The sequence below is a fragment of the Mauremys mutica genome, chromosome 8 (genome assembly GCF_020497125.1).
Source record: "Mauremys mutica isolate MM-2020 ecotype Southern chromosome 8, ASM2049712v1, whole genome shotgun sequence".
NCBI lineage: Eukaryota > Metazoa > Chordata > Testudines > Geoemydidae > Mauremys > Mauremys mutica.
Window position 1 is genome coordinate 55,370,400 of NC_059079.1, and position 25,933 is coordinate 55,396,332.

The following is a 25,933-nucleotide window of genomic DNA, read 5'->3' on the forward strand; positions in this document are numbered from 1 at the left end:
TTGGCGTTCTCAGACACGTCTTTCCATGATCTGCAAATCAGTCCATGAGTAAATGCTGTAAAGGGAAGCTTGAGCGGCTGGGAGGTCAGAGCTGCTAGCCACATGGTGCTCTGATGAGAGCGAAGGGGACACACAACTGAATTAGAAACTACTCCGAATAAACGGCTCCTGCTATTTAATAAATACACACCCCGCGACAGATCCTCGGCGGGTGTACGTCTGGGTAGTGTGCTGATTTCCCCAGCTGGGGATCTGGCCCGCTGATTTCTTTAAAAACAAACCACTGGCTGCCCTCCCCCCACAGCGCAATGCATATCTGAGAGGTGGCAACTATGAGTAGAAAGCTGAATATCTGCATTTGTCTCAAGTGCTGCTCTCCATGCACTTAAGTAAAACACATGTCCACAGAAGGAGGAAAAATTCATCAGGCATGCCATGGAATGAATGAAGATAGCTGGCTGGCTGGAAAGGAGGCTGAGCGATCACTGAGAACTGGTCACCGTGTGATAGGTTGGTCTAGCAGGATGGTTTTCAATCTCTCCATCCCCACCAGGGAACATCATGTGAAAGGAAGATTCACACACACACCGTAGAGCAGAAGGTAACAGACCCACAGCCACCCAGCAGGCAGCGTGCAAAAAGGTGCAAACACTATGGGAAGTTAATGCAGTAATACAAACAGGAGACAGAGGGGGAGGTTTTACCTTGCTGGAAGGTGGAAGTGATTTTATGGATGTTGTAATTTTCTGCACTAGCGCACATGGCCGAGTGCCCATAACAGAAGCACTGGGAACATCCCTCGGGGTTTCCTGCTTCCAGATGATAGTAGCCCTGCTTGCACCTGCCAAAAGAGAATGCATCACTCCACTGGGCTTTACGGGACATTTCACATCAGCACAGAACACCTGGTGTCACACACACTGTGCACCACCTCACCTGCTTGTGGGGTGAGCCTCCTTGTATACACCCATGAAACCCAACCAGCCCAAAGCACCCACTGGCCACCTGAAGGCTGATGGCTCTGAGTGCAGCTGTCAGCACATGTATCTGTCTCTGGGCAGAGGTTACAGCCAGAGGGTCACTCGCTGTCCTTTTGTGCTCAATAGTGCCAGGAACAACTGAGCTGCAGAGAAGGTACTTCAAACTAGCCGTGTGCAAGTTCTCTCACAGTCCTCCACCACAACCCCTCCCCCAGCACCAACCAGCCATTGTCCAAACAGCTGCTAAAGAACCACAAGCAGTTTCCTTCCCAAAGGCCCAACATCGGCCATATATTAAAGAGCTCAAGAACCCCCATTAAGGACCAGAATTTCTAAAGCACATGCTGGGTGCTGAGCTCTTTGGCTCCACTTGTGGGTGCTGAGCACTTGTGAAAACTGGCCTCTGTGTAAAGGCTTCATAAACAAGTGTGATTCACCACCTCTGGGGCGGACTCCCCCCCGCAGCCCTCTGCCCCTCTCCATCCTGCACGGGAGCAGCTTTAGAGCACAGCATGTACCGGAGGAATGTACTGTAGCAGGTCTGGGGCGGATCTTGCTATGCAGCTTCACCTGCCTGGACATGGCTCTGCTCCAGAGGGCTGGGAGGAACAACAGCTCCCTGCTGGGTGTGTGATGGTGCAATTGGCTCTGAAGAACTCATCCAGAGGCACTTCTTGACTTAGGCTCTGCTGCTCAGTCAGTGCCCTGCTCCTGTTTGTGTCAGGTGATGCTATTGCCACGCCCCCAGGTTACTCTGTGACCTGGCACCCGGGCAGAGAGATGCTGGGTATCCTCACAAAGAGAAAGGCCAATGGGAGCCACACAAGGCTTTGGGCCCAGTGGCAGCCCCTTGAAAGCAAAAGGCCTGGCACTCCAGTCTGAGGGCAAAGGGCATAGCCGGGCTCTGGGATGCATGAGGGGTAACAGGCTTTGGGACTAGAAATCGCAGCCTGTGGAGGTGGCTCACACCCCCACTTCCTCTCCCCCCCCACCAAGCCTGCTCTGTAGAAGCGAAGGGCTCATGCACGTACCTGTCACATCGCTCTCCTGAGACACTTGCCTTGCAGACGCAGCGACCTGAAACACAATGCCCCGCGCTACCGGCTGGATCGCAGTCACACTGAGCACTCCTGAGACGGAAAGAAAGCGTCGTGGATTGATTTCCAGTTCAGCTCAATCACCGCCGCAGGCATATGTAAACAGCTCGGTATACACAGCAAATACATGGTCCAGCCTGGCTGGCCCACCAACAGTGATACACAGTGATGTTTTAGAAACACAGGAATTGCCATACTGCAGTGGTTCTCAGCCGTGCCCCCTGTCTAGCGGGGACCCCCTCCTGCTTAATATAGACACAGCAGGCAGGTTGCTGCTCCTGATATTTGTTCACACCTCCAGGTTGAGAACTCCCTCCACATTGGATTAGATCTGAGGTCCAGCACCCTGTCTCTGACAGTAGCCAGCACCAGACATGTGAGAGGAAGACGCAAGAAACCCCATAAGGATAATTCTGGATTAACCTGTCCATGGGGGCAGTTCCTTCCTAACTCCTGTCTCTTCAAGTCTGGGTTGTGCCTAGGATCATGAGCCATTATGTCCCTGTTTTATTTATTTTCATGTGGTAGTGCCACAGTACTCTATTCAGGACTGGCACTCCATTATGCTAAGTGATATGCGGCACACCTATAGGCAGGGTTTGTTTTGTTTTATTTATTTATTGCAACTGTTCATGTTCTCATTGTGCAAATAAATAACTACACTTTTTTGAACACTTAAATTTGTGGCTTCTGCAATATCATGTGGCAGAGAGTTCCACGGATTAATTGTGCACTGTGTCCAAGCATCTCTTTCCATCAGCTTTGAATGTGTTGTCTTAGAGTTTCAGTACTCCAGATGAATTGAGATAAGAGTAGATAAGCAACTGCAGGACGTGAACCGCCAGAGTGTGTGAAGACATGGCGTGTTTCACCTATGGGAAGGGGACACGTTAGGGTGTGAGCTCTACATGGAGGTGCACTGGAGTGTTATTAACAAGCACTTCACTTTCTGTCCTCATGGTCACTTCTAGAATGGCAATGGCCACCGTGTTAGGAATAAGGATCAGGGAGAGGCCTATGCCTCGTATCCCATCACTAGGAATGGGGAATGAAACTACCATACCATGCTACCTGTGCACAGTGCCCATGAATAAACTGTCTCCAGTCACCACAGGCTCCACACAAAGGCTTGCAAAGCTCTGGAGAGGACAGTCCAGCCTGCATAGCTCGTGTCAGGTACTTACGACACTTGTCCACCTGCCTGGCACCCAGCCTCTGAGAAGGAATGGAACCCCGGCTGGCACCGGTCACACTTATCGCCCATCACACCGGGTTTGCAGCTGCACCGGCCATAGTTATCACACTGCAGGCCAAGAGAGCCTATGGGAACAGGAGAAGCAGAGAATTCAATAGTCTCACCCTCACTGTGTTGTCTCTGGTTATCTCGGGTTGAGAACACTCCTGAAGGAATTTAACACCCACTGAGGCCCTTAGGAAAAATATGAGGGAGAAAAAAAAAATCTAATTTGAGACAAATCTCACTATTTATCATGTACTATTGCAGGGGTGGCCAAACTTATTGACCCTCCAAGCTGTATATGACAATCTTCAGACGTTCGAGAACTGGAGCGCACTTGCTGGGGCTCAGGGCTTCAGCCCCGCTCCTGCTGAAGCCCTGAGAACTCCCTCCCTGCTGGGCAGAAGCACCTACCCCACCACCATGCAGCAAGGCGGAGGTCCTGAGCTCCCCCCCAGCCCCCAGTCTAGTAGGTGGATAATGCGGGGGGGGGGGAGGGGAGCATGGGGGCGCCGTGAGCCACACTTTTACTGTAAATGAGCTGCATGTGGCTCCCAAGCCACAGTCTGGCCACCCCGTACTATTGTATAGTCAATTCTCCCATATTGGGGATATCCAAGGTAACTGGCTGAAGGCAGGTGCTTTCATTTTAATATCTCCATTGCCCCTGCTGCTAATTCCCTCCAGGAGCAGAGCCCTGCAAATCTGTGGCTATCCATAGACCACGTTTGCGGATCGTGGATGGATGCAGATCCAAATTTTATATCTAAAGCCCTGCAAATCTGCGGCTATCTGCTTTATATCCGCAGACCATGCTTGTGGATCGTGGATTGGATGCTGACACAAATGTTGTATCCGCGCAGGGCTCTACCCATGAGGTCACAATGTGTGCATGTGATATCAGTTCTTGCTGTGGAAATTGTTATGACACCCCACGCAAAAGATTATGACTTCAGGCAAAGAATAGAAAGTGGTGGGAGCTGGTGGACTCTTAAGGGACAAAGATCCTCTTGTCCTACAATAACCTCAGTAACACCACACACCACCAGGTAATCCCAGAATTGTTTCATCTGAATCAGATCACAAACTGATGTAAACTGATGTAATTCCATTGACTTCAATGCAGCTGCACCAATTTTATACCAGCTGAGGCTCTGGACCAGGATTGTTCCCCACGCTTGCCCACATGACATCAAGTCATACCATCTTCCTGAACTGGCTTCCTCTATTCCCAGCTAACCTCCTGCCCTGCCTGAGCGACAGGGAGACAGACTACAGTAGAGAACAGATTCACATTCACACTGCCATATTCACAGTGTGCTCTCATGGACTGGTTTCCATTCCTGTTAGAATACAGTACTTGGGAGCAATCCAAAGAGAAGTAGATATTTTCAGTCCTAGAATTTAAACCAACCGACAAACAGAAGAACACCTCTGTCCATTTCTATTCAGTGTTAACGAATGGTTCTAGAGACTACTTGATTTCTGTGTTTGTGGACAACGGACGTGTGCAGAGCTTCATTGACATGTACAGCGTGTCTGTAGCATTTAAGAAATGCAGGTATTTTCTGTGCACAGATAATTGGCTATTACCACCAGAACTAGACAAGCAACAGACATCCCTGCCATGTAATCACTGTAACAAGGAGAACACCTCTGCTGGGATTCCCTCCGGGACGTCAAAGCCATTAAGCCCATCTCTTGTCACAAGAATGAGCTGCCATGGGTCAGTGCGCCATAAACAGCATCGAGGGCATTTACACTGTGTGTGGTTCATCCATTATTTCCTCTTTTAAAGCGGCAGTGCTGGGGAGAGGTAGCAGGCTACAACTTTGGTGACTGAAGTCTTCTATTTATCCAAAGAACAGATACAGCAGCCTGGTGAGCGTCTGTACATTGCCGCCCAACCCCAGACATGGTACTTCACACTTGGGAACAGAACTAGGCTTACACCTCTATGGCCCAGTCAATCCTCAGCCTCTTGCGAGAACACCAATTACTTCAAAATGTGGGGCAGCTGTGGACCTGGCTCAAGGCTCACTGAGGTCCAGGGCTTTGGCTAAGATCCTTTGTGATGTGGATACCTGTCCTCTGGGATCTGGACAAAGGCCAGCAAATGCATTTCATACAGACCTCTGAACAGCAATCAGATGGTCCCACCTTTTGATCACCCTCAATCTGCTGAGTTCAAACCTTTAACAGAGTGGGGACAGGTTCCACTCCTAGTGGACTGGCAGGCTGAGAGCAAGGGTGACAGTTAAAAGCGGACATGAAGGACATATTTCGGTGGCAGGCTGAGTTTAAGAACCGGCAGCTGTTTGGAGCTGCTCAGAGGTTTGGAATACTCGAAGCACCTGTCCAGCAGAGATGGAATACTGCGCAGAGTGCAGAAGTGGTGCATGCAATGACAAATGCAATTTAGTACATGGGTCTGCATCCCCTACTCCTGCCACTCACAGGATATGCCTGTGCTTCCTGTCAGTCTTGGCTTTAGGTTATACCACTCACTAAAAATGACAAGAGCCTTTAACATACTGCAGATGGTAAAGAGAAGAGGGGATGGTGAAGCCAAAAGCTCCGGTCTCACTCTATTAAGCAGCCTGCTATCTTGTGTGCTCCTTGAATGCCAGGGCTGTCCGGGAGCCAAACCCCAAAGCTTTTCATCAGATCTACGTTCTCAATGACATTTCTAAAGGGTGATGAACTTGCATGACTCACTGAGTAGCAACCTAACCCCAGGCTATGTGTTTTTTTGCAAAGGTTAAGCGCCTTGTAAGGCTGAGCTGCTCTCACTAAATCCTTCTTTCTCCATCTGCAATCTCTTAATCCATGGCAGAGGTTTAGATTCCAATTTGGGTTTTAGCCACAAAGTTCAGCCAACCCAGCCTGAAGCGAACAATGAATTAGTGCCGTCTAAGTCATCACATTGTGACGGCAGCCCAGCTAAGGCTGCAGCAAGGGTTCTTCTGGGTTGTTCTGAACCCTCACCACAAATTTCTCTAGATCTGTTGGACCTGAACTGGCAAGAGCTTATATTCATTCGCCGGACTTGAACAGGGCTACCCTGGATGTGCTCAGATGAACTAATTTAGAACATTTGCTATCCGTGAGCCATGCCCACAGAACGCCTTGCGCTGGCCTCCAGTGTTATGATACCATATTATTAAAATGTTACAAGGGAAAGGCACTGCAGGGAGGGCAGCCGTTGCAAGACACAGCTTGCTGGGATAGGTGGGACCCACTCCTTCCCCCTCTCCCTCCCTCTGGAAAGGGTTGGTGAGGAAGTTGTTAGTGCAGTGACACTGTACACAACCTAAGGTAGGATTTCAGCAGCATGAGCTGCCTTGGAGCATTGCCGTGCTGATGACAACGGGGACTCCGGCAGCGTGACCATCCCAGCAGCGTCTGGCTGCACAGAACTTTTCAGGGCCCGAGGGCAAAATCTGAAATCGAGCCACCACACCCTGCGCTCACCCTGCAGCAGCAGCTCCTGTCGCACGGGTGTTGCATCCTGGCACACAGGGGTGCAGCACCACTCAGGTTTGGCCTGGCAGCCCCTAAGTCATGACATTACGATGGAGGGGCAGCAGGCCAAATTTGAGGGAGGGGCTTTGAGACATGTCGTGCAGAGTCACAGCATCACTCAGGTGTGTCCCAGCCACCCTCCAAACCCAAGTGGCGCTGCATCCCCGTGTGCTAGGTCTCAGTGTCACTCAGTTTGGGGGCCCTCTCAAAAGGGGGGCCCAGGACAAACTGTCCCTTCTTCCCACAACCCAGCCAGCACTCACCATAACAGATAGAGTTTGGGAGAGACGTGGCTAAGGATCCATTCAATTTAATCCACCAGAATCAGGCAGGTATTATTTTAATTGGCAATACATAGCAGCTCCAAGACAGCTGTTGGACTGGATCACTTCTAGCCCCGGCCCCCTCTCTCGGGGCAATTCCCTTCCTCCCTCTGACGTATCCCCGTCTAGCTGCACAGGTACCTCTGGGGTTGCAGTTACAGGGCAGACAGCTTTCTCCATCCCGCTGGCGATAGTACTCCTCCTTGCACCTCTCGCAGTGAATGCCATCTGTGTTGTCAATGCAGTTGAGGCAACGGTACCCATTTCCTGTTTCTTGGAGCAGGTCCCTGTCAAAGATGCACTGACTGGACTTCCCATTGCAGTCGCAGACTGAAAGAGCAGAGGACATGGCCACAGTTAAACAGAGGGACCCCAGTAGCTCTTACACAGAAGGGATCAGGTTTGGAGGTTAAGTTTTCATGTGCAAACATCGTGCCGGTAAAGGATGCCAGCCTGAGAGTCGTGGATATCAAAGCCCTCTGTTTAGCCAGAAAACATGCATAGCATGAGCATTGTCCCACTAACATGCCCCAACCTTGACCTGAACGGACCATAGGGTTGCCAATTTTGGTTGGACGTATTCCTGGAAGTTTAATCACCTAACAAAATCAGTAATTAAAGATTAATCTTTAATTAATCTTTAATTTCGAGAGACTCCAGGACAGCCCTGGAGGGTTGGCAACCCTAATAGACCACTCTATCATCCAACCAGTCATGTCCTTAGTTTATGCCAGGGGTGGCCAAACTTACTGACCCACTGAGCCACATACGACAATCTTCAGAAGTTTGAGAGCCATGGCACACCTAGACGGGGCTCGGGGCTTCAACCCTGATCCTGCTGAAGCCCCAACAAGTATCTTCTGCAGGGCTGAAGACCCAAAACCCGCCCTCCCCACAGGGCAGAAGCCACTAGGCCCCACCACCCTGCCACAGGGCAGAAGCCCTGAGCTCCCCCAGCCCCAGTCTGTAGGTGCAGAATGGGGTGGGGATGTGGGGGGTTCTGCAAGCTGTACTTTAACTGTAAAAGAGCCCCATGTGGCTCACGAGCTCAGGTTTGGCCACCCCTGGTTTATGCCAATTGGTGTGAGGTATGCTGGGTTCTTTTGGTGATTTGGACTCTTGGGAACCACCATAAGTTTTCTTAAGAAAGCAAAATCCTGAGGCTAGATTTTGTAGGAGGCCGAAGTCTGTTAGTCACTTCTGGAAGTCTGACACCACAGCAGCGCTCACAGTACAGAGGGCTGTTGGGCTGGGATCACAACAAATTTAGAAGAAATATTCTCCCCCCAGCCCGCCCGTCAGTTTGGCTGTATTTGAACACCACCAATCACACACGCAGCCAGATTCTGAGCCTCTGTGAATTGGAGTCTCTCCTTGTAGGTCAGTGGGGCGATGCAGGTTTATACCAGCTGAGGCTGTGTCCCATTGTCCAGACTTCCTGAGAGAGCAAAAGGGACAGGTATTTAGGGCAAAGGGAAAATAAATCTCATCTAATTGATCTAATCTTGTGTGTCTATACAAAGGGTGGGGGGGAGCATCACCATTTACAATGAAACAAAGGGGAAAATGGCAGAAATACGTCCAACACAAAGTCCTCTGCAACAGAAAGTAACAGGTCGTGTTTGTTCAGTGCTTTACGTGGGGTGAAGGCTCAGAAATAAGGAACCAAACCAAAGGGGAAAGAGAAGCGAGGGAAAGAGGCCACACAGAACACAGCGCGCTGCACAGACGAACACCCACCGAGCTGGGAATCTGCCACAGTGCGGTGATGATGTCACTCTACAACTATCCCCAGGCCCACCAAACAGGAAGAGTCTGGCAGGAAGAGTCTTCCAAACGTGCTGAGAATCCAGGGCAGCGGCTGGCAGTGCGTCTGTTAGGTTACTGACACCGGTGCTCAGGGACGCCCGCAGGGCAACTGCTTCACAAGGCTGCCCTGCCCCTTGGAACAGCTTGCGGACCTATTGCAGCCACTGGCCAGGGCTGGCTGCTGCAGGAGGAGCACTGGGTGCAACAGGAAACTGGGCTGAGGCCAGGGCACAGCAGGCCTGCATGTTCGAGTGTGCTGGTTAACAGGGAGAGACATCACCCGATAAGGACAGCTGGGAAGAATAGTGTGTTCAGAAATCGTTCCTGCACTCACACGCCCATCAGCATCCAAACACTCCTGTGATCAGAGATTAGCAGTAGGAATCCTGAGAGCCCCTGGCAGCAGCAGCTGTACGTTTGCCCCAGCTGGCTGCCAGCGCACACCACCAGGTTCAGACACGACCGGAATTCCAAACACCTGAGACAGCCGCACACAGCCAAACCCCGGGCCTGCTAGCACTGCCAAACCAACCAGAGCTGATCTCACCCTCTCCACGACACAGCAGCCCGCTGCTCCCTGCTGATTGTACTCAGCAGCATCTCAGTGCTGAGACCTGCCTCCATCCTGCCAGACTCACCTCCTCCTTGCTTCAACTCAGCCACTGACTCCGTGTGGCGGAGCCCAACTCAATATGCAACAGTACATGGACCACGGTGGGAGCGAGGGGGACAGCTGCAGCCTGGGAAACCCCAGTGCTGCTATGTCCCCAGCCAGGGATGCTGCAGCATTGGAGATAGCAGATATCCCCCCGTTTACGTATCAAATGTGGTAATTGTTGGCAAATACTCCATATCATTAATGTAACATTGCAACTAGTTCTCTGGCATTTTCACATTCAAAACCCCTTCAAGCAAAGAAATCTCTTCAACCAGGGATAAAGAGCCAGATCCTGTGATGTGCAGAGCACCTCCCACCTCACTGCAGTCTTTGAAGCGAGGACACTGACATCACTTGCAACGTGTCTGTAACTGTATTCTCTTTCATGTGTAATTTTCTGTTTCCCTTCACACTGTCCCTGCCTGCCTCGTTTCTCCATGACTCCTTCAGAACAAGATTCCAGAGCTCAGAAGGGTTTCTTACTAAGATCTCTTGCAAATCTGTGCTCACTGTCAGAGCCCATGTACCTGCCACCCCCTGCATGTTCCCCACTTCCACAGGCAGATGGGTGTGACAGCCTCTCTCTGGGCCTGTGAATAACTTGCACCGCTTTCCAGCCTTGAACACTCATCTCCCCCAGACACAAAAACCTGCAGGATGGGCTGAGTCGGGCTATAGACATTTAGTAATAACATTTGAGCATCTCTCCTGTACAGAATGACATAAGTCCCCCACACACACACACAGCTGGCTAGCGCTAATAAACCCTTTGCCAATATAAGCTGCATCCACACGAAGAGAGCTTTGCTGGTACAATATATCAGTATTGTTATACCAGCCAGGGGCGGCTCCAGGCCCCAGCACGCCAAGCGCGTGCTTGGGGCGGCAAGCCGCGGGGGGCACTCTTCTGGCGCTGCGAGGGCGACAGGCAGGCTGCCTTCCGCGGCTTGCCTGCGGCGGGTCCGCTGGTCCCGCGGCAGTGGACCTCCCGCAGCTTCAGCGGACTTCGGGAGGTCCGCCAAAGCTGCGGGACCAGCGGACCCTCCGCAGGCAAACCGCAGGAGGCAGCCTGCCTGTCGTGCTTGGGGAGGCAAAATCCCTAGAGCCACCCCTGATACCAGCAGATCCTGCCAAGTGTAGAGGAACAGATCTTCAGAGAATTGATTGTCTGAATAGCCTGCCTGGGATGCTGCTTGAGAACTTCTCTATTGCTGTGTAAGCAAGCTCTGAAGGAGCTCTTCCCTGGCTGCTAGGCACGAGCTGGGGAGAAAAGGCTTCAGGACCAGACTGTATGTATATGAACACACCTACTCCACCTATGTATACAGCGGACAGAGCATGTGTGTTGCCCAAGCGATCAATTTTTGCTGCTGTTGGGTTACAAATCACTTTAGTAAAACGTATAGACACGCTTTCCTTAACCTGTATATTAGACAATTTTAACATTAGCTTTAATTAAAAAAAAGTAAATTTGAATGCAGGGGTAACGAAAGGTTGTTACCTTTATTGTATGAGTAAAGGGCAGCAGAACTGTACTTAGCCTGTCCAGATTGAGTGGGTCACCCTCAACCGAACTGAACTCACTAACAGGGGCTTTGGATGCCAGATCCCAGTGGAGAGTGAGGGGAGTGGGGACAGGTGTTTCTGCCTGGAAGTGTGGGTTCTGCCTAAGACTCCTGGGTGCCATTTAACCTACCCCCTCCTCTGCTTAAAGACAGAGCTAATTAGGCTCCATTGAGAGTCTTTTGTTTTGTTAAGTGATCACTAGAGCTGAAATCACCAGTAATCAGGTCTAAGTGCTGCTTAGATCTGCTGTGGGACAGCCTTTCCGCAGGTGAGATTGTCCAGCCTGCACTAGCAGTGACATGAGGTGCCCACACTGAGAGCTGAAATCACTGGGAACTGGGTGGAACCTCAAGAGACCGACTTGCAGAGGTCACAGTAGAGAAGCAGGTGACAGCACAGGGCCATTGGTGATGGAGCAGATGATGGTGCGGTGGAGTGAACGGTGGCACAACAAATGCCAGCAGCAGAGCGAACAATGGTGCAGCAGTGACACACCGTGAACTGTGAGCCAGTTGTGGGGGCAGCTGGGAAGGCATTGCTCGACATTCCTTCCCCCTCCGGATGGGAGGTGAACTCACCCGAATGCATCTCTGAATGCTGGGTCTCCGCTCCCCAAGGACAGCAGCTGGGAGTGGGAGGCACTGGAGGGAGAGGGGAGTGGCGTGTTAAAGGTAAGAGACCAGGGGTGAAAGTAACTTACAGGACTTACCGGTACTGCCGGAGTCCTGAGGGGGGCGTGGCCTCAACCGGAAGAGGTGGGGGCCTCTCAAGATTTAAAGGCCCTGGGGCACCAGCTGTGGCTCGGAGCCCCAGGGCCTTTAAATCAACCCAGGGCTCCCAGCTGCAGAGGTGGCTGGGAGCCCCCGGGGCTCGGGGCAAATTAAAGAGCCTGGGGCTCCAGACACCGCGGAGCTCCGGACCCTTTAAATCCCCACCGCAGCTCCAGCTGCCAGAGCCGTGGGCGGGGGGTTTAAAGGGCTCTGGGCTGACTGCAGCTGCCCAGAGCCTTTTAAATCCGGCCCCAGTCCAGCCGCCTGAGCCGCCGGCGATATTCAAAGGGCTCTGGGCTGCCCGCTGTGGCGGGGAGCCCAGAGTCCTTTAAATCCCCACTGCGGAAGCCGGTGCGGTCCGGCACGGCATACTGGCCCTTGCCGGTACGCCGTACCAGAGGGGACCGGCTTACTTTCACCTCTGTAAGAGACATTAGTTTGTTGGATTTTTACACCGCAAGGTGAGAAACAGAGGCAAAGGACACTGCCCAATGTACTCTGGGGTGGGAGTTTTGCTCATGGTCAGATGTGTTTGAATCATGGTTGTGGTATTTCCTTAAATTAATGCCAGGTTCCTTTCCCCTTTGTAGTAAAAGTTTTCTCTGCCTTACACAGACTCAGTGCTCGCAAGAGGGGAAGCATTGCCTCTTAGAGGCGCCAAGGGGTGGTGTTTAATTTTCCCAGATTACTGGGTGGGGACTCGAGACAATTCTGTGTTGTATTGTTAAGAGGGACCCTGATATTGAACCCAGCCCTTGTTGTTGCCGACTTCACGTGGCAGAATGATTACAACTGAAGAGAATTACATTATTCTCTTCAAGGCACCAGAATTGCTTTCACGTACATGGCACACCCAGGCATGTCTAGACACAGATCACTTTTCAGTACCACAATTTTTTAAAAGAGAAACTCAGCTGTAGGGCCAAAGTCCCCTTTAGGAGGCAGTTGAAAGGACAGGGCCTGTGGGTTCCTTAGCAACTACAGGTGACATTTGGTCAGTGGGAGGACAAAGATGCTGTCAAAAGAACAGACAGGGGCTGAGAACAGAGAGGCAGGAAGAGAGGAGCAATTTAGCAAAAGTTTAGAGCATGGGGAAGATGTGGGGAATGGGATGCAGACTGCTCTAGGTCACTGGCTCCAAATCATCCCCATCTGCAAACTGTTTGGAAATTGTAACGTCTCAGCTTCTAGCATCCAAGTGTCTACATTAGAAAAACCCTGCTAATCACTGGCCACCTTGTATCAGAGAGGCCAAGGACTCAATGGGCCATTGTGGTGAGCTGCCCTTGTAGAGATTGTCCTTGCTAGGGAAGTCTGACCTGCTGCACCTCATCTAGACCAAGAAGTTGGGTTTCCCAGGCTGCTAATCCAGCATCTTCTACCAGCGCTAACCTCAGTTTACAGATGGAGACAAAATGCAGAAGGGTGAAGGAAAAGGGAGACACTGGAAAGAGAAACCAGGGAAAGTCTCCTAAGACAAACAAGAGAGAGGGAGACAGAGAGAAGCTTGCGAAAAGAACAAAGAAGAAATCTCTTGCTTAGGAAAGGAGAGACACTGATCGGGGGAATTCCAGAGCAAGCAGAAATCTGGTGCGTAGAGCGAGGACGGGTAACACATTGTAGTCATCGTCCACTTCCCTTGAGTGCTAGCATCTGCCTCGAAACACAGAGCCATCCATGCTGCAGAAGGGAATAGCCTCTGCCCTCCATCCCTGGGCTGCTGAGTGCTGCTGGCAGTGCTCACTCCCCATCGCCACCTGGTGGTTGTGCTCCCCCCAGCCCCAGGATGGGCAGCATGCAAGGGAAAGGCTCCTAGGAACCTGCTTGCCTCCAGCACAGCTGCAGGGGCCAGAGCTAACTCTCCCCTGGTATTTTAGCACTCCGATTTTTACTTAGGAATTAGACGCATTGTCCCCTTCCTTTAACAATGTTGTTCACATTTGTGACCCACCGTGCTGGGCTAGCCCTTTACTCCCTCCTCCTAGCCATACAGTGCCCAGGGCCCCTCCAAACACACACACGTCCTCGCCCAGGCACCATTAACGTGCATGGCAGACAAACACATTCACATACTCTGCCAGGGGTTCTAACATAATGAAATATGCTGTCCAAGTTAGGTCCACTCCAGTAACATTCTCTACTTGCAATCCTGCCACTGGGAGACTGGTCCGTTCCAGAGCCACAGAAGTGGTTCCTTGAGCCAGATTTTTCTCAAAAGGTTTCCATTCTCATCTGACTCCCTTGTGTGGTTCACTGTGGCTGGCTGAATGCTGTCTGATCACGTGGACACAGCATCCAAGAAGTTTTTGCATATCCCAGAAGTTTGGCCAGGTTGTTAAACTTGTGTCAGCGCATCCTATGGGGGATAAGAGCAGGGCACATTTTCAAATCTTGCCTTCGCATGGCATATGCTGGGGACTACATCTATAGCCTTGGCCCAGGGCAACAGATTGGGCTCATGCATTATTAACCTGAAGTGGTGTCCCATACTGGAGTGTTTGTTCCTACTGCTGGACCCTCCCCAGGAGCCTCTGCCCGGGACAGCTAAAGCAGATTAAATTTAAAAAAAAACCCTAAACTGTCTGGGTCAATAATGCGATGCTGTGTTTGCGGGCTGAGGGAAGAAGGAGATTTACAGTGGAAAAGCTTTTTCCTATCTGGTGCTGAGAGGCCCTACCTTGGGAAAACTGAATTCTCCAGCTGTTCGGAAAAGGTGAGGCCTGCAGATAGAACAGCTGGGGTTCTTTAATGCCGTGCCAAGATGGAGGGGTCCAGAGTATGTGCCCAGCAAAACCTCATTCTCAAAGCATTCCCGACACCATACAAAGGGAGAAACTCTCGCCTGCTGTTCTGATCATGACTCCAGCTTCTGGAGGGTGGGAGCAGGAGACGGGCAAGCCCTGGGCTCCCTACAATGTTGTACTCTTAAATTCATGTATAAAGAAGGGTGTGTCTATATGCTATATAGGAATGCTATAGTAGCACAGTGAAGTTTTTCCACTGCTGTAGTAAACCCACCTCTCCAAGAGGCAGTAGCTAGGGTCTCAGAAGAATTCTGCTGTTGACCTTGCAGCATCTACCCTGGGGCTTAGGTTGGCTCGATTACAACACACGGGGTGTGGAATTTTTCACAGCCCTGAGCAATGTCGTTGAGCAGACCTAACTATTTTCCTTATTTTCCTCTAAGACTAGCCCTTAGAGGAAAATAGGGCTGGTCCTGAATCTGTGCAACTCACATTTCAGCGGTAGCGAGGAATGAGGCTGACAACGTTACAGACCAAACCAGCATGCAAAGAGTCTCTTCAGCACCTGGGAACCAACACATTTAAATGTAAGAAATCTTCCATGAGAACCATAACCTCTCTCCTTTCCGTGTAAGGTCCCATGGAGATGGCGGAATCCACCGGCAATCTTCTTTTCCTATTTGTTTATTCTAGGAGATGAATAAAACCAGCAGACGGTCAGTTCAGTGCAGCTAGAATTCACCTCTGGACTGCCACCTCCATAACAGACTCTTCACTGGATTGTGCCTGCTCTAGGTGAATGACTCCGCAGTCCACAAAGTTCTGTGCCGTCAAACATGCGCACGGGTCACTGAAAGTCTGCCAAAGCCTGGAATTCCTCCTCTTCGCCACAGAGCTGACAGGGAGCCCAAACTGGGTCCCAAAATGGGGAAAGAGGTTCCTTTCTCCCCTGAAGTCTCAGCCGTGTTGATCACTCATCAAGCAGGGGAGAGCAGAAAATCTTGCTTGCCTCCATGCACTGACCACATCTTGCGTCAGTCAGCAGCAGCAGCGTCACCAGTCTGCCTCTGCTCACAAGAAGTCAGAGTCATGGCTTGGCAATACTACTTATTTCATTGTAATGAACTAAACCATAACTCGTGTCATGGCCCTGCACTCAGCTGTAGACACTGTGGCATTGCTGTGCTGAGAGAGACTGGGGGCTGCTTGAATCACAAACTGCTTTGAGATTGGGTGTGAATGCACCCTTCAATTAGCATAACTGTCAGGATGAGTTATGGGGAAGCCCCTCCCACCCCCAAGATAAAAGAGGATTGTGAACCCACCCAGGAGTTCTGGACTGAGGGTATGTGTGCACTGCAATTAGACACCTGCTGCTGCTGGCCCCTGCCAGCTGACTTGGGCTAAGGGGCTGTTTAATTGTGATGTAGATGTTTTGGCTCAGGCTGCAGCATGAGCGCCGGGACCCTCCCACCTCACAGGGTCCTAGAGCCGAGGCTCCAATCCAAGCCTAAACGTCTACACCTCAGTTAAACAGCCCCTTACCAGAGCCCCACGAGCCCAAGTCAGCTGGCACTGGCCAGTCACAGGGTCTGTCTACACTGCAATCAGACACCTGAAAAGACAGGGGGCTTTGGGAGAGGGGGCCATGTGCATGTGGTGTGTAAAAAAAAGACAAGCCAGAGACAGAGAGGCTCAGAGGAGGAAGAAAGCCAAACAGGAGCCCATGAGCACAGCGCGACTCAGGCAAAAGTGAGAGAGAGCTTTTGGGTCAGGTCCTGGCTAAAGCGGCTTGGGACTGTAAGCTAGGAAACTGCTCCTTTTGTTCCTAGTTCCTCCTGCGTTCGGAGAAGTGGGCTTTGTACATTCCTTGCAAATGAACAAAACTGCACCAAAAAAATCCCAGACTCCATCAATTTCTACTTCCAAACGGAATGTCCCCACTGGGCCCTGAACTTAGACTAGCCGCTTGAGTCGAAAAGGGGCAACAGTATTAATGGAGTTCAGCAGGCTGCCTTGTTCCTCCAGTCCATCAGTATTTCTCCCCTACGTGCTCTCCGGGGCTCTGCAATTCCCACACTGAATGTATTTTGCGTCAGTGTTTCCTGGGAGGAGCAGAGTGTGATGATGCCTCTTCTGACCTGACCCTGCTTTTCCTATGCACATCGCTCTGTCTGGGGCTGGACAAACACAAAGACAGAGCTGGGGAGACATGGCAGAGATGTCCCTCTTGTCTGGTTTCCAAGTGGCACACAGTATTGGTCCAAGTGCAGGCCTCTGCCAGGCAAAGGCCTGAGTTTGAGATCTCTAGGCCAGCCTGAAGTATGAGTCCTGGGAACCTCGCAGGGTCTGTACATCCCAGAGGAGAGCGCAGAGGAATCCCTGTCAGGTGGAAAGGAGCAGACCTGGGGTGGCTGTCTTTGCTGGTCAGCAAGCCCTAAACACTCACCCATTTATTCCTACAGTTAAACGTCACAGGTGGAAGCACTAGGGAGGCCAGCCCATGGCATGTGCCAACTGCACAGAGCTGTGTATTTCTCAGGGCCCCAGCCCAGCATGCCACCTCCTCCACCCCATCACAGCAAGATGAACCTGTGGGCTCAACCCTTGCCAGCTAGCACCAAATCCAACCCATTCCTCCAGCCCCAGAAACACATACGGGTATCCAGCACTCACTCAGTCTCCCTTCCAGCTGCCAAAGCCTCCCTCGCCCCCGAATAATGAGAGTACCGATAATCCGTGTGCCAAACTCTCCCCACTTGAAGGGGCAACAAACACTGCTGAGCCCCACACATCTGACTCCACCAGGGTCCTGATACATCCAAGGATATTTCTTCCACCAGAAATGCTTGAGAACCAGCCTTTAACAGACGCAAAGCACAGGTAACCTAGATCTCCCTTTCTGGCACCAATACCTGCAGGGGTACAGGCAAACGTCACTGTTTAAACCCACAGCCAACCGAAAAAGAGACACACCCCACAAGTGACAGACAGCTCGCACCATCACATATAATGGCACATGGAAAAAATTGTTTCATGCTAGTGCGCCGCCTTCCATGCCCAAATCGTTATAAACAATGCCATGCTGACAACCACGCATGCACTCTTTGAGTGCCACACTGCCTACATCAGGAAACTTTTAGTGTCATACACCTGCCTACATCACAACATACACATCTATTACAACGGGTTTTGCTGAGCAGTTTGAAAAACCAACCTCTGATCTTCTGTAACTAAATGAGATTTCATATTCAGCTAATCTGATTTAAATAGTTCAGTTGTAAACAAAATTGTATTAATTGCGCTGACATGGCTGGTTCGTGAATGCAGGAGAGAGCACCAACAACATTAAAATTGAGCTACTTTTGATTAACTGATTCAGGAAGTTTGTAATAGATTAATCCTGCTCAATAAGAGCCTGTCAATAATTTGCCATTGGTTGTCACTTTATACCAAGTGCAATAATAAGTTCAAAGTCCACATAAACTGAATGTCTGACTACACGGATTCATTTACTGCAGGAAAGGGGAAGAGAAACTATGATGGTTTATTAAGAGATTTCATTTCAGATATAATTATATTTGTTTTAATAATCTGATTAGTGCTGCACCTTACATAAATCAGATCTGTTTTTGCAAAACGGGGTTGTTTTCAATACTTCTTCCTTTACTTTTTCTACCATCTCTTGGTGTGTTTACATTAAAAATAATTGAAATTATAGACCCTACTTCGAAGCCACTAAAAATTAAAATGTATTAAACTCGAACACAAATACATTTAGGCAAATACAGCAGCACGGCCTTATCAATGTAGTCACAGATGCTGCCCTCAAACTGACAGTGTTAAGCAAATATCTATAAACAAACTTAGTGGCATGTCATTACCTACAACACACATTCAAGTCTGTCACAAACACACATATACAATGGTGTGACACTGTCATGGGTTATGATACGTAGTAGCAGCAATAGCCATAAGATCAGACCAGCTTGCATGGTCTATGAAGACCCTATTACTGTCAATACACACTCTGTAACCATACATGCAAATACAATGCAATGTAGCAAAACATACTATACAGCAGGGGTCGGCAACCTTTCAGAAGTGGTGTGCGGAGTCTTCATTTATTCACTCTAATTTAAGATTTCGCATGCCAGTAATACATTTTAACATTTTTAGAAGGTCTCTTTCTATAAGTCTATAATATATAACTAAACTATTGTTGTATGTAAAGTAAATAAGGTTTTAAAAATGTTTAAGAAGCTTCATTTAAAATTAAACTAAAATGCAGAACCCTCCAGACTGGTGGCCAGGACCCGGGCGGTGTGAGTGCCACTGAAAATCAGCTCGCGTGCCGCCTTTGGCATGCATGCCATAGGTTGCCTACCCCTGCTGTACAGGCTAGGTGTCACACTGTCATACAGCCACACATATAAATAGTTGCACTGTCACAGTACTGGTCACTATCACCTGTCCAAACATGTATAGATATGTAACCAACACCATCATACAAAGTATCTCGTAACATATAAAAACACTAGTTGTGTGGTGTCACAACAGATAACTGTACATGTGTTTACCTGCAAGCTGCAAACACTGGGTGTACAGACCTGGTCTAACACAAAACATTTTGAAAGGCAAACCTCCACAATATCTGAATTCTGTAAGTGTTACTAAACCAAAAAGGCTCTCTTTTTCCAGTTCATGCATTGGCTTAGCAGCATACACTTTGAGCTACTAAAAGTGCTATATTAACACAATACAGCATAATGTAATTAGCATGTTCAGACCCAACTCCCTCTCAAATAGAGTCTTTAAAGAAAGTAGTTGTATGCCAGTAAGTTATTTAAAGAGGGTCCCGGAATAATCTGGGCTACCAATGGTCCTGATGAACCAATGCAGCATTCCTGTGATGTTTAAATTGTGAGGAAATCCAGATAATACTATCAAGTGTTTATTCCCAACCAAAACATTACCACTCCCATCCACAAGCGTCTCTGAGAAATCACAGGAGGAGGGGAGTGAGATCTCAGTTCGGTGCCGTCTCACCTAGGGGATCTGTAGCAGTTAAGGTCATTTGAAGTACCCTTCACCCAGTGCAGAATTAAAAAAAAAAATTGTACATGGAATCAGTTTTCTAAACTGAAGCAGGAAGATCTAATCACGTAAGCCTCACCTTCTCTTCTGTTGGTACCGATGGCTGCAGGCAGGAAGAGAGAGAGACAGAGGCAGCTCAGGGTTAGCAGCCAGTGCAAAGTCATTTCTGGGGATCCAGGCATGGAGCAGAGCAGGGAGCTTGCAGCTGGCTTTCCAGTGTGCTTCACTTTCTCTTCTCAGGTGGTTTTATCAGCTCCTGTACCTGAGTCACTCCCGACACAGGAAGAAAGCATGTGCCTCAGTCAGACTTACTTGGTGAATAAGGAGAGCCCAGCCCATATGAAGCAGACACACCTAAACCTCAGATCTCCTTACCAGCTCTCTGGGCTGTCCTACACCAACCAAAACAGCAGCACAAACCCAGACAGGAGGGAGGTCTGGAGGGATAGAAAGACACATCAGCCGTTTGAGCTTCCTCCCAGTCAGTGCCAAGGATTTAGTAATGAGTTTCTTCTCCTCAGCAGAAGCCCCTCAAAATTAAATAAAAGCGCTGCAGATGCTATGAATCCTTCATTGTACCCAAGCCTGCCACTGAAATCAAGAGGGCCCGATCTCAGTCACTCTCCCTTCCTTAGTGCTCTCCGTGAATTGATCACCACCACCTGTATTACAGTTGCGTCTAGAGGGCCCAGTCAAGATCAGGGTCCCATTGTGCAAGGTGCTGTACAGATGCATTGTGAGAGACAGTCCCTGACCCGAAGAGCTTGCAATCGAAATAGACAAAACAAAGGGCATGGAGAGGTGAAGCGACTTGCCCCAGCTCACAAAGCAGGTCAGAATCAGGATCAAAACCCAGGTCCAGTGCCCTATGCACTACATCCTACGCCTCCTGATTACTGTCCCAGGTCTCAGCTGGGTATAACTACACCTGACCTGACACCCTGGTAAACTGCCCAGGAGCACTACCAGCTCAGGGAGAACTAGTTAAGGAGCACTACAAGCTCAGCCTTGAACCCAAGCTTTCTGGTTGCCTACCTGGTTATTCTACTCAACGGGGCCTGGGTCCACGGTTTGAAATCCAGCCCAGTCCAGTCCAGCCAATGCTTCCCAACTTACTGCTCTTCTGCTAGCTTCAGAGCCAGCCTCAATCTCTAATCCAGGTCATTAATGTCTAGGTCTCCCTCCGAATCTCTTAAACTGCCCAACAGCCTCCTAAGGATTAAATTCCTGGGCCTGACATAATGCTGCTCAGTTCCTTGCCAGGAGATCAGGCGCAGCATTTTGGGGAGTCCATGGAGTGCCACCAGCATGATGTCACTGCACGGTTGGGATTCCCTTTGGCCACGTTTACCTGCCTCTGCTTTTGAGTGATCTTTTATTAGAGCTTTTTCTCTGTTAGTTTAACACAGTAGAGCTTAGCCATAGCCTGGGACAAACAATAAACCCAACCCACCAAGCTGCTGATGGCATGTCGATTTCTGCCACCCAGGATTAACTTATCTGATGTGTTTTAAAAGGGGAGGTGTAAATATTCCCAATGTTGTAATTAACAGCGGGCTCTTGCCAAACCACCTTGTAGATCGTTCGGTCATTTGGTGAAGTGCATTTAATAAAGATTCCCTGTGTGCTGCAAATTACACAATTTCCTCTGCCAATCTACATAGCCAGCATTACACCATCCACTCACCAAGACAGAACTAATCACCGCAGTGTGTTTTCTATTGCCCAGCATATCTTTAAACACCCCCGTCAATGGGACTGCTACCACTTCCCCGAGACAACAAGGCAGCTCATTGTCAGGAAGATTTTCCTGAATCAAAATTTTTCCTTATTTGATTTTGTCGCATTACTCCTCCTTGTCCCCTTTCACACCACACTAACCAATTCATCTCCTTGGGGTTTACCTCCTTCACACACTAGCTGGATATCTCCCCTCCCTCTTACTCATCCTTCATACATATTTACTTAATCTTTACTCATCAGCCGTTCCCCACCAGGACTAAGTCATGATGTCTGGGATCCTAGCATTTAGCGCACCCCAGACACTAACCAAAAGATACCTTTTCAAACTTTATTTTCTAGACAAGCCAGTTCCTTTGGACCCGGAAGAAGAGCACATCCAGCCCCCCACAGAAATGAAATTATATATGACATTCTGTTTATATAGCCCCTTAAGTATGACAGCACGGTTTGGAGAGGGTCTTAATCAACAACAAGGGGAAGAGCCCGACCTCCACTGTGTTACTAGTTGGGGAACTTGAAAATGAAAATGATCTCCGATATCAGCCATACAGGTGCTCGCTCTCTCTTCCCCCACCCCTTACTCTCCGGGTCTGATACTCACCTAAAGGGATTCATTCTTCAATCCGTTGTCACAAAGAAATGTAAAAGCAACAGAGCCGTCTCTGTGCTTTGCGGGAGAAGTTCTCACCAATTGATCAGAGCGGCTGTAAAGACTGACCTAATGTTTTTACAGTTCCGTATTAAATGGCGGAAAAGAGTTTCTCTCCAGTGCAAGAATCCTAGGGGGTTTTCCATTGCTGGATTAAAAACAGGCTGCCATCTAGGAGGAATATTCTCAAAGGTTATAGACTCTAGGTTAATATATCTGCAAAGATGGCCCTGTGCATTATAAAAAGTAAATTTCAGGGTAATTAAATTAGCATAACTGACTGTCCCAGAGACTGCAGTGCAGAATAGGTACAGTGGAGATAGCAGCAGTACAACATCCCCCATACTCCTCCCATCAGATGGGCCTTGATCCTGTTCTACGTGGAAAATTTCTTTAAGTAAGTGGGTAACTCTGACTCTATGCCAATAACTAAATGTGCCTCTTTATGCTAATGTTGCCAGCAAAGCTACCAACCAAAATGCCTTTCTAGAGGGGTGGGGCAATGTGGGCACTAGGGCCTGGACTGAGACCACCTGTTTATTTCCAATTTGGCTACTGACCAGCAGCTGATTTAGCTTTCAGGATATACTGACCTGGCAAGATTTAGACCAATGACAAGGTAAAAAGGGTCACTCTCCAGTGAAGCAGTGTCATAAAGCTGTTTTTGATGATTGCAAATTGGATCCTTCAATTCAGGTGCATCGTCTGGCAGCCCCATTAAAAAAAAAAAAAAGAGTTAATTCCATCGAGTTAAACGAAGAGCATAAACACAGTTAGACTAACGCCTGACTATCTGCACAAGTTGGGATGAGGATGAGGATGTGCAGGTTTTCTGCCCTCATCTCTGTGAGATATCTGTGACCCAGACTGGCACAGGGGATACCCATAGTTTTACAGGGTGCCGTGGGTTGGGTAATTCACCTATGCGGGGCATGCGAGGTCTCTACTGAGATCCAGTAGCCTGTTGGTGGCCATAATCATTGCAAAATGCATATAAGGACATTATATATGAAGTTATGTATCTATAATGAAAATTATGTTACTAAGGTAAGACAGGGTCTCCATGAGGTTACATGTGTCAGACAGGTTTGTGTCAGGCAGTGGGTAAGCGACCCTTATTTCTCTGTCTGGTCATAGTGTATTGTCCACTTCACAACAGCGGCCTATTTGCACACTGAGCCTTACACTAATTAAAAGCTTGTCAAAATCTACAGGGGAGAGAACCTAAGGAACAAAACAACCAGCAGGGGGTCATCCTGCTTGTGCCTAATACCAAAGGATTAGTCTGGTACATCAGGTAATGCAAAGCAACACACAGCATCTTCCACCCAGGGGGCAAGCTTACTGTGTGACGGGGCTTAGGAACAGAAGATCACGGCCAAGCCTGGCTGCAGAACACTGGAAGGATTCTGGGTGCGCATTGGTCGAAGACATGAAAGTATCTAGATAAGTCAGTCTAGGTTCTAGAATGCATGTACATTTTATTTTATATGAAACCATCTGTTTCCAGTACTTCTGCTTGCTATCACTAGACTTAGCTAAATAAACATGCTTATTTAAACATAAATAAGTGCTGTGTGTTAAGCAGAGCAGTGATTTAAGCCTAACTGGCAAGTTGGGGTGTACTGTTCCTTTGGGCACAGCACGCCTGCGAATACTGCAGGTGGCCAGTGGAGCGGGGCGGGACTTCTCTGGGAGGGGCTCAGGGGCTGGAGCATGCCTAGTGCTAAGTGTAAAGTGACAGTGGGCCTGCAAAGGGGGTGCTTGTGCTGCCTGGGCCAGGTCAGAGTTGGGGAGCTGACCCCCAGCGGGCAAAAACAAGGCTTCCTCACAGGAAGGGTAGGTGATAGCAGGGTGCCTCCCAACCCTGGGTATCCCCAGGATGCATCACAATATCTTCATCCCCGTTTTACAGATGGGGAAATTGGGTTGGAGAGGTTAAGTGTCTTACCCGCAGCCACAGAAAGCAAGTCAGTGGCAGAGCTGTGGTTAAAATGCAGAAGTTCCTGGGCTCCCAAGCCTGTGCTTAGTCCACTAGGCCAGGCTGCCTCACAGCTTTCATGGGACAAAACAGTCCCCAGAATAAAGTCTGGAACCTTGCCAAAATGGGATTCTGCCAGGAACATTTGTAAGGTACTAGGCAGATTCCTGACATTTCCTGTTTGTTCCTGAACCCATTAGTGCTGGTTAATTCCAGTGACTGCAAAGTCCAGGCTGCCCTGCCCTCATTCGTACTGGAAAGCAACGATCCAGTGAGCAAGACCCAGCCTGTCACCAGCTTTGAAAATGCCCCGAGAGTTACAGGACAGGGAGGCGGCCTGGTTGTGGTAAAAGCAGGTCTCAGAGGAATGTTCTCCAGAATTATCAAGACCATGACTGTCTCCCTACTCAGATTAACAGCCCCAGGGACACCTTTCTTCCAGCTGAGGTTCAAGTCGAATTCCACCCCCTCTGGGCTGTGGCAGATCACTCAGGAACCGTGCCCTTCCATGCAGCTCCCGTGAGCAAGCTAGGCAGGCCTGCCTGGCTAGACTGCCGCTGAGGTGTCAGCAGCGCAAGGAAGTACAGTCATGTCTGGCCTTGCCTAGCCTACGCCCTGCCTGTCCGTCACAAAACACACACATAGGTAAGTGAGATAAGGAAGGAATCTATTTCCTTTCTTCTGCATTTACTGCATTCTTCTCTCTGCTCCACAATCCTGTAGCAACTCTGCTGCCAGGCGCCTGCAGGCTGCCAAGGAAGTTCTCAAACCATTCCTGACATTTCCCTGTAACTCCCAGAGCCACTGTCTATCAGCTTAGGGAATCTTATCTGGAACATGTTACTGGTTGAACATACCCAGCTTATGCCTGCCACAGCTGTTCCTCAGAATTCACCCACGTTCCTGACCAGGGCATTGTATAACTGTGTCCAATCAGCCCCCAAGTCCAACTGTGGCCTGCGCTATAAAGCTGCTCAAGGCCTCCACCACCACCCTGCCTCCTCCAGGCAGGGCACGTTCACCATCCATAGCCACCAGAGGGCTGCCCCTAAGGGCCCCACCCAGAAAGTAATCCTCACTCCAGCCAGTGGGGTAAAGGAGCAGAGCCAGGCCTCCCAGCATCCCTTTCCATCCCCATAAGACCTGGTTGTCTCCCACAATGTTCTCACAGCAGTGCCTGGCAAGGATAGCAAAGGCACTAGCAATGTCAGCTGAAGACAACCACAGCATGAGCCTCTAGCAGCCACAGCTGTGAAACAAACCACAGTGCAAGCTCTGTCTCAGACATGCCCTCGCCCCTTCCCACCAATTCAAACTCCCTGAGCATGGTTCTAGGGCTCCTAGGAAGGGCTGTGTGAAGGACACGCATGGTCCACAGGCTTCAGCAGGCAAACCTGCCTGGTTCCAGAAAGCAAAAAGTTAAACAAAGAGGAACCAGAACAAATTCTGAGGCGAGAGATTGTGACGTGCCAGTTAGCGCAGGGAGCAAACAAATGGCATTTCCCTGGAGTCAGCAGCATCAGCCACACTCCACTTCCCACAAGACACAGCTCATGCAATGCTGACCAGAAATACAAGCAACGCAGTCTCCCTCTGCCTTTACCAGCCCTGGCGGAGTTGCTGGAATTCCTTATCTGCACTTAGATCTCAGTTCAGTGCCATACCCTGTCCTGGGGATCTGTTTCCTGCATTAGCTCCTTTATGGATGGGTTGGAGCTTCTCACTATCCACAGATTCCATTTCAGTATAACAGG

General features: G+C 49.6%; 1 protein-coding gene and 1 long non-coding RNA gene across 4 annotated transcripts in view; one reads left to right on the plus strand and one right to left on the minus strand.

The window, feature by feature from the left end:
- The window catches only part of LAMC2 (laminin subunit gamma 2), a 42,065-nt gene extending 16,995 nt beyond the window's left edge, over positions 1–25,070 (minus strand). Inside the window, exons 1-7 of one of the 3 annotated variants that reach the window (XM_045028812.1) lie at positions 25,037–25,070; positions 22,792–22,903; positions 19,886–20,243; positions 7,304–7,492; positions 3,262–3,397; positions 2,012–2,110; positions 705–841 (exon numbers count right to left, since the gene is read on the minus strand). In XM_045028812.1, the coding sequence (XP_044884747.1) occupies positions 705–841; positions 2,012–2,110; positions 3,262–3,397; positions 7,304–7,492; positions 19,886–19,988 (664 nt within the window). In that variant the 5' untranslated portion in view covers positions 19,989–20,243; positions 22,792–22,903; positions 25,037–25,070. Of the gene's footprint in view, positions 1–704; positions 842–1,498; positions 1,848–2,011; positions 2,111–3,261; positions 3,398–7,303; positions 7,493–19,885; positions 20,244–22,791; positions 22,904–25,036 lie in introns of those variants that run through there. The other 2 variants (XM_045028813.1, XM_045028814.1) reach the window with 2 other exon arrangements.
- On the plus strand, positions 11,636–18,041 carry LOC123376639. Its single transcript, XR_006581864.1, has 3 exons — positions 11,636–11,866; positions 15,209–15,296; positions 15,403–18,041. It is a non-coding gene; the product is annotated as an uncharacterized LOC123376639 (long non-coding RNA).
- Positions 25,071–25,933: the final 863 nt, after the last annotated feature.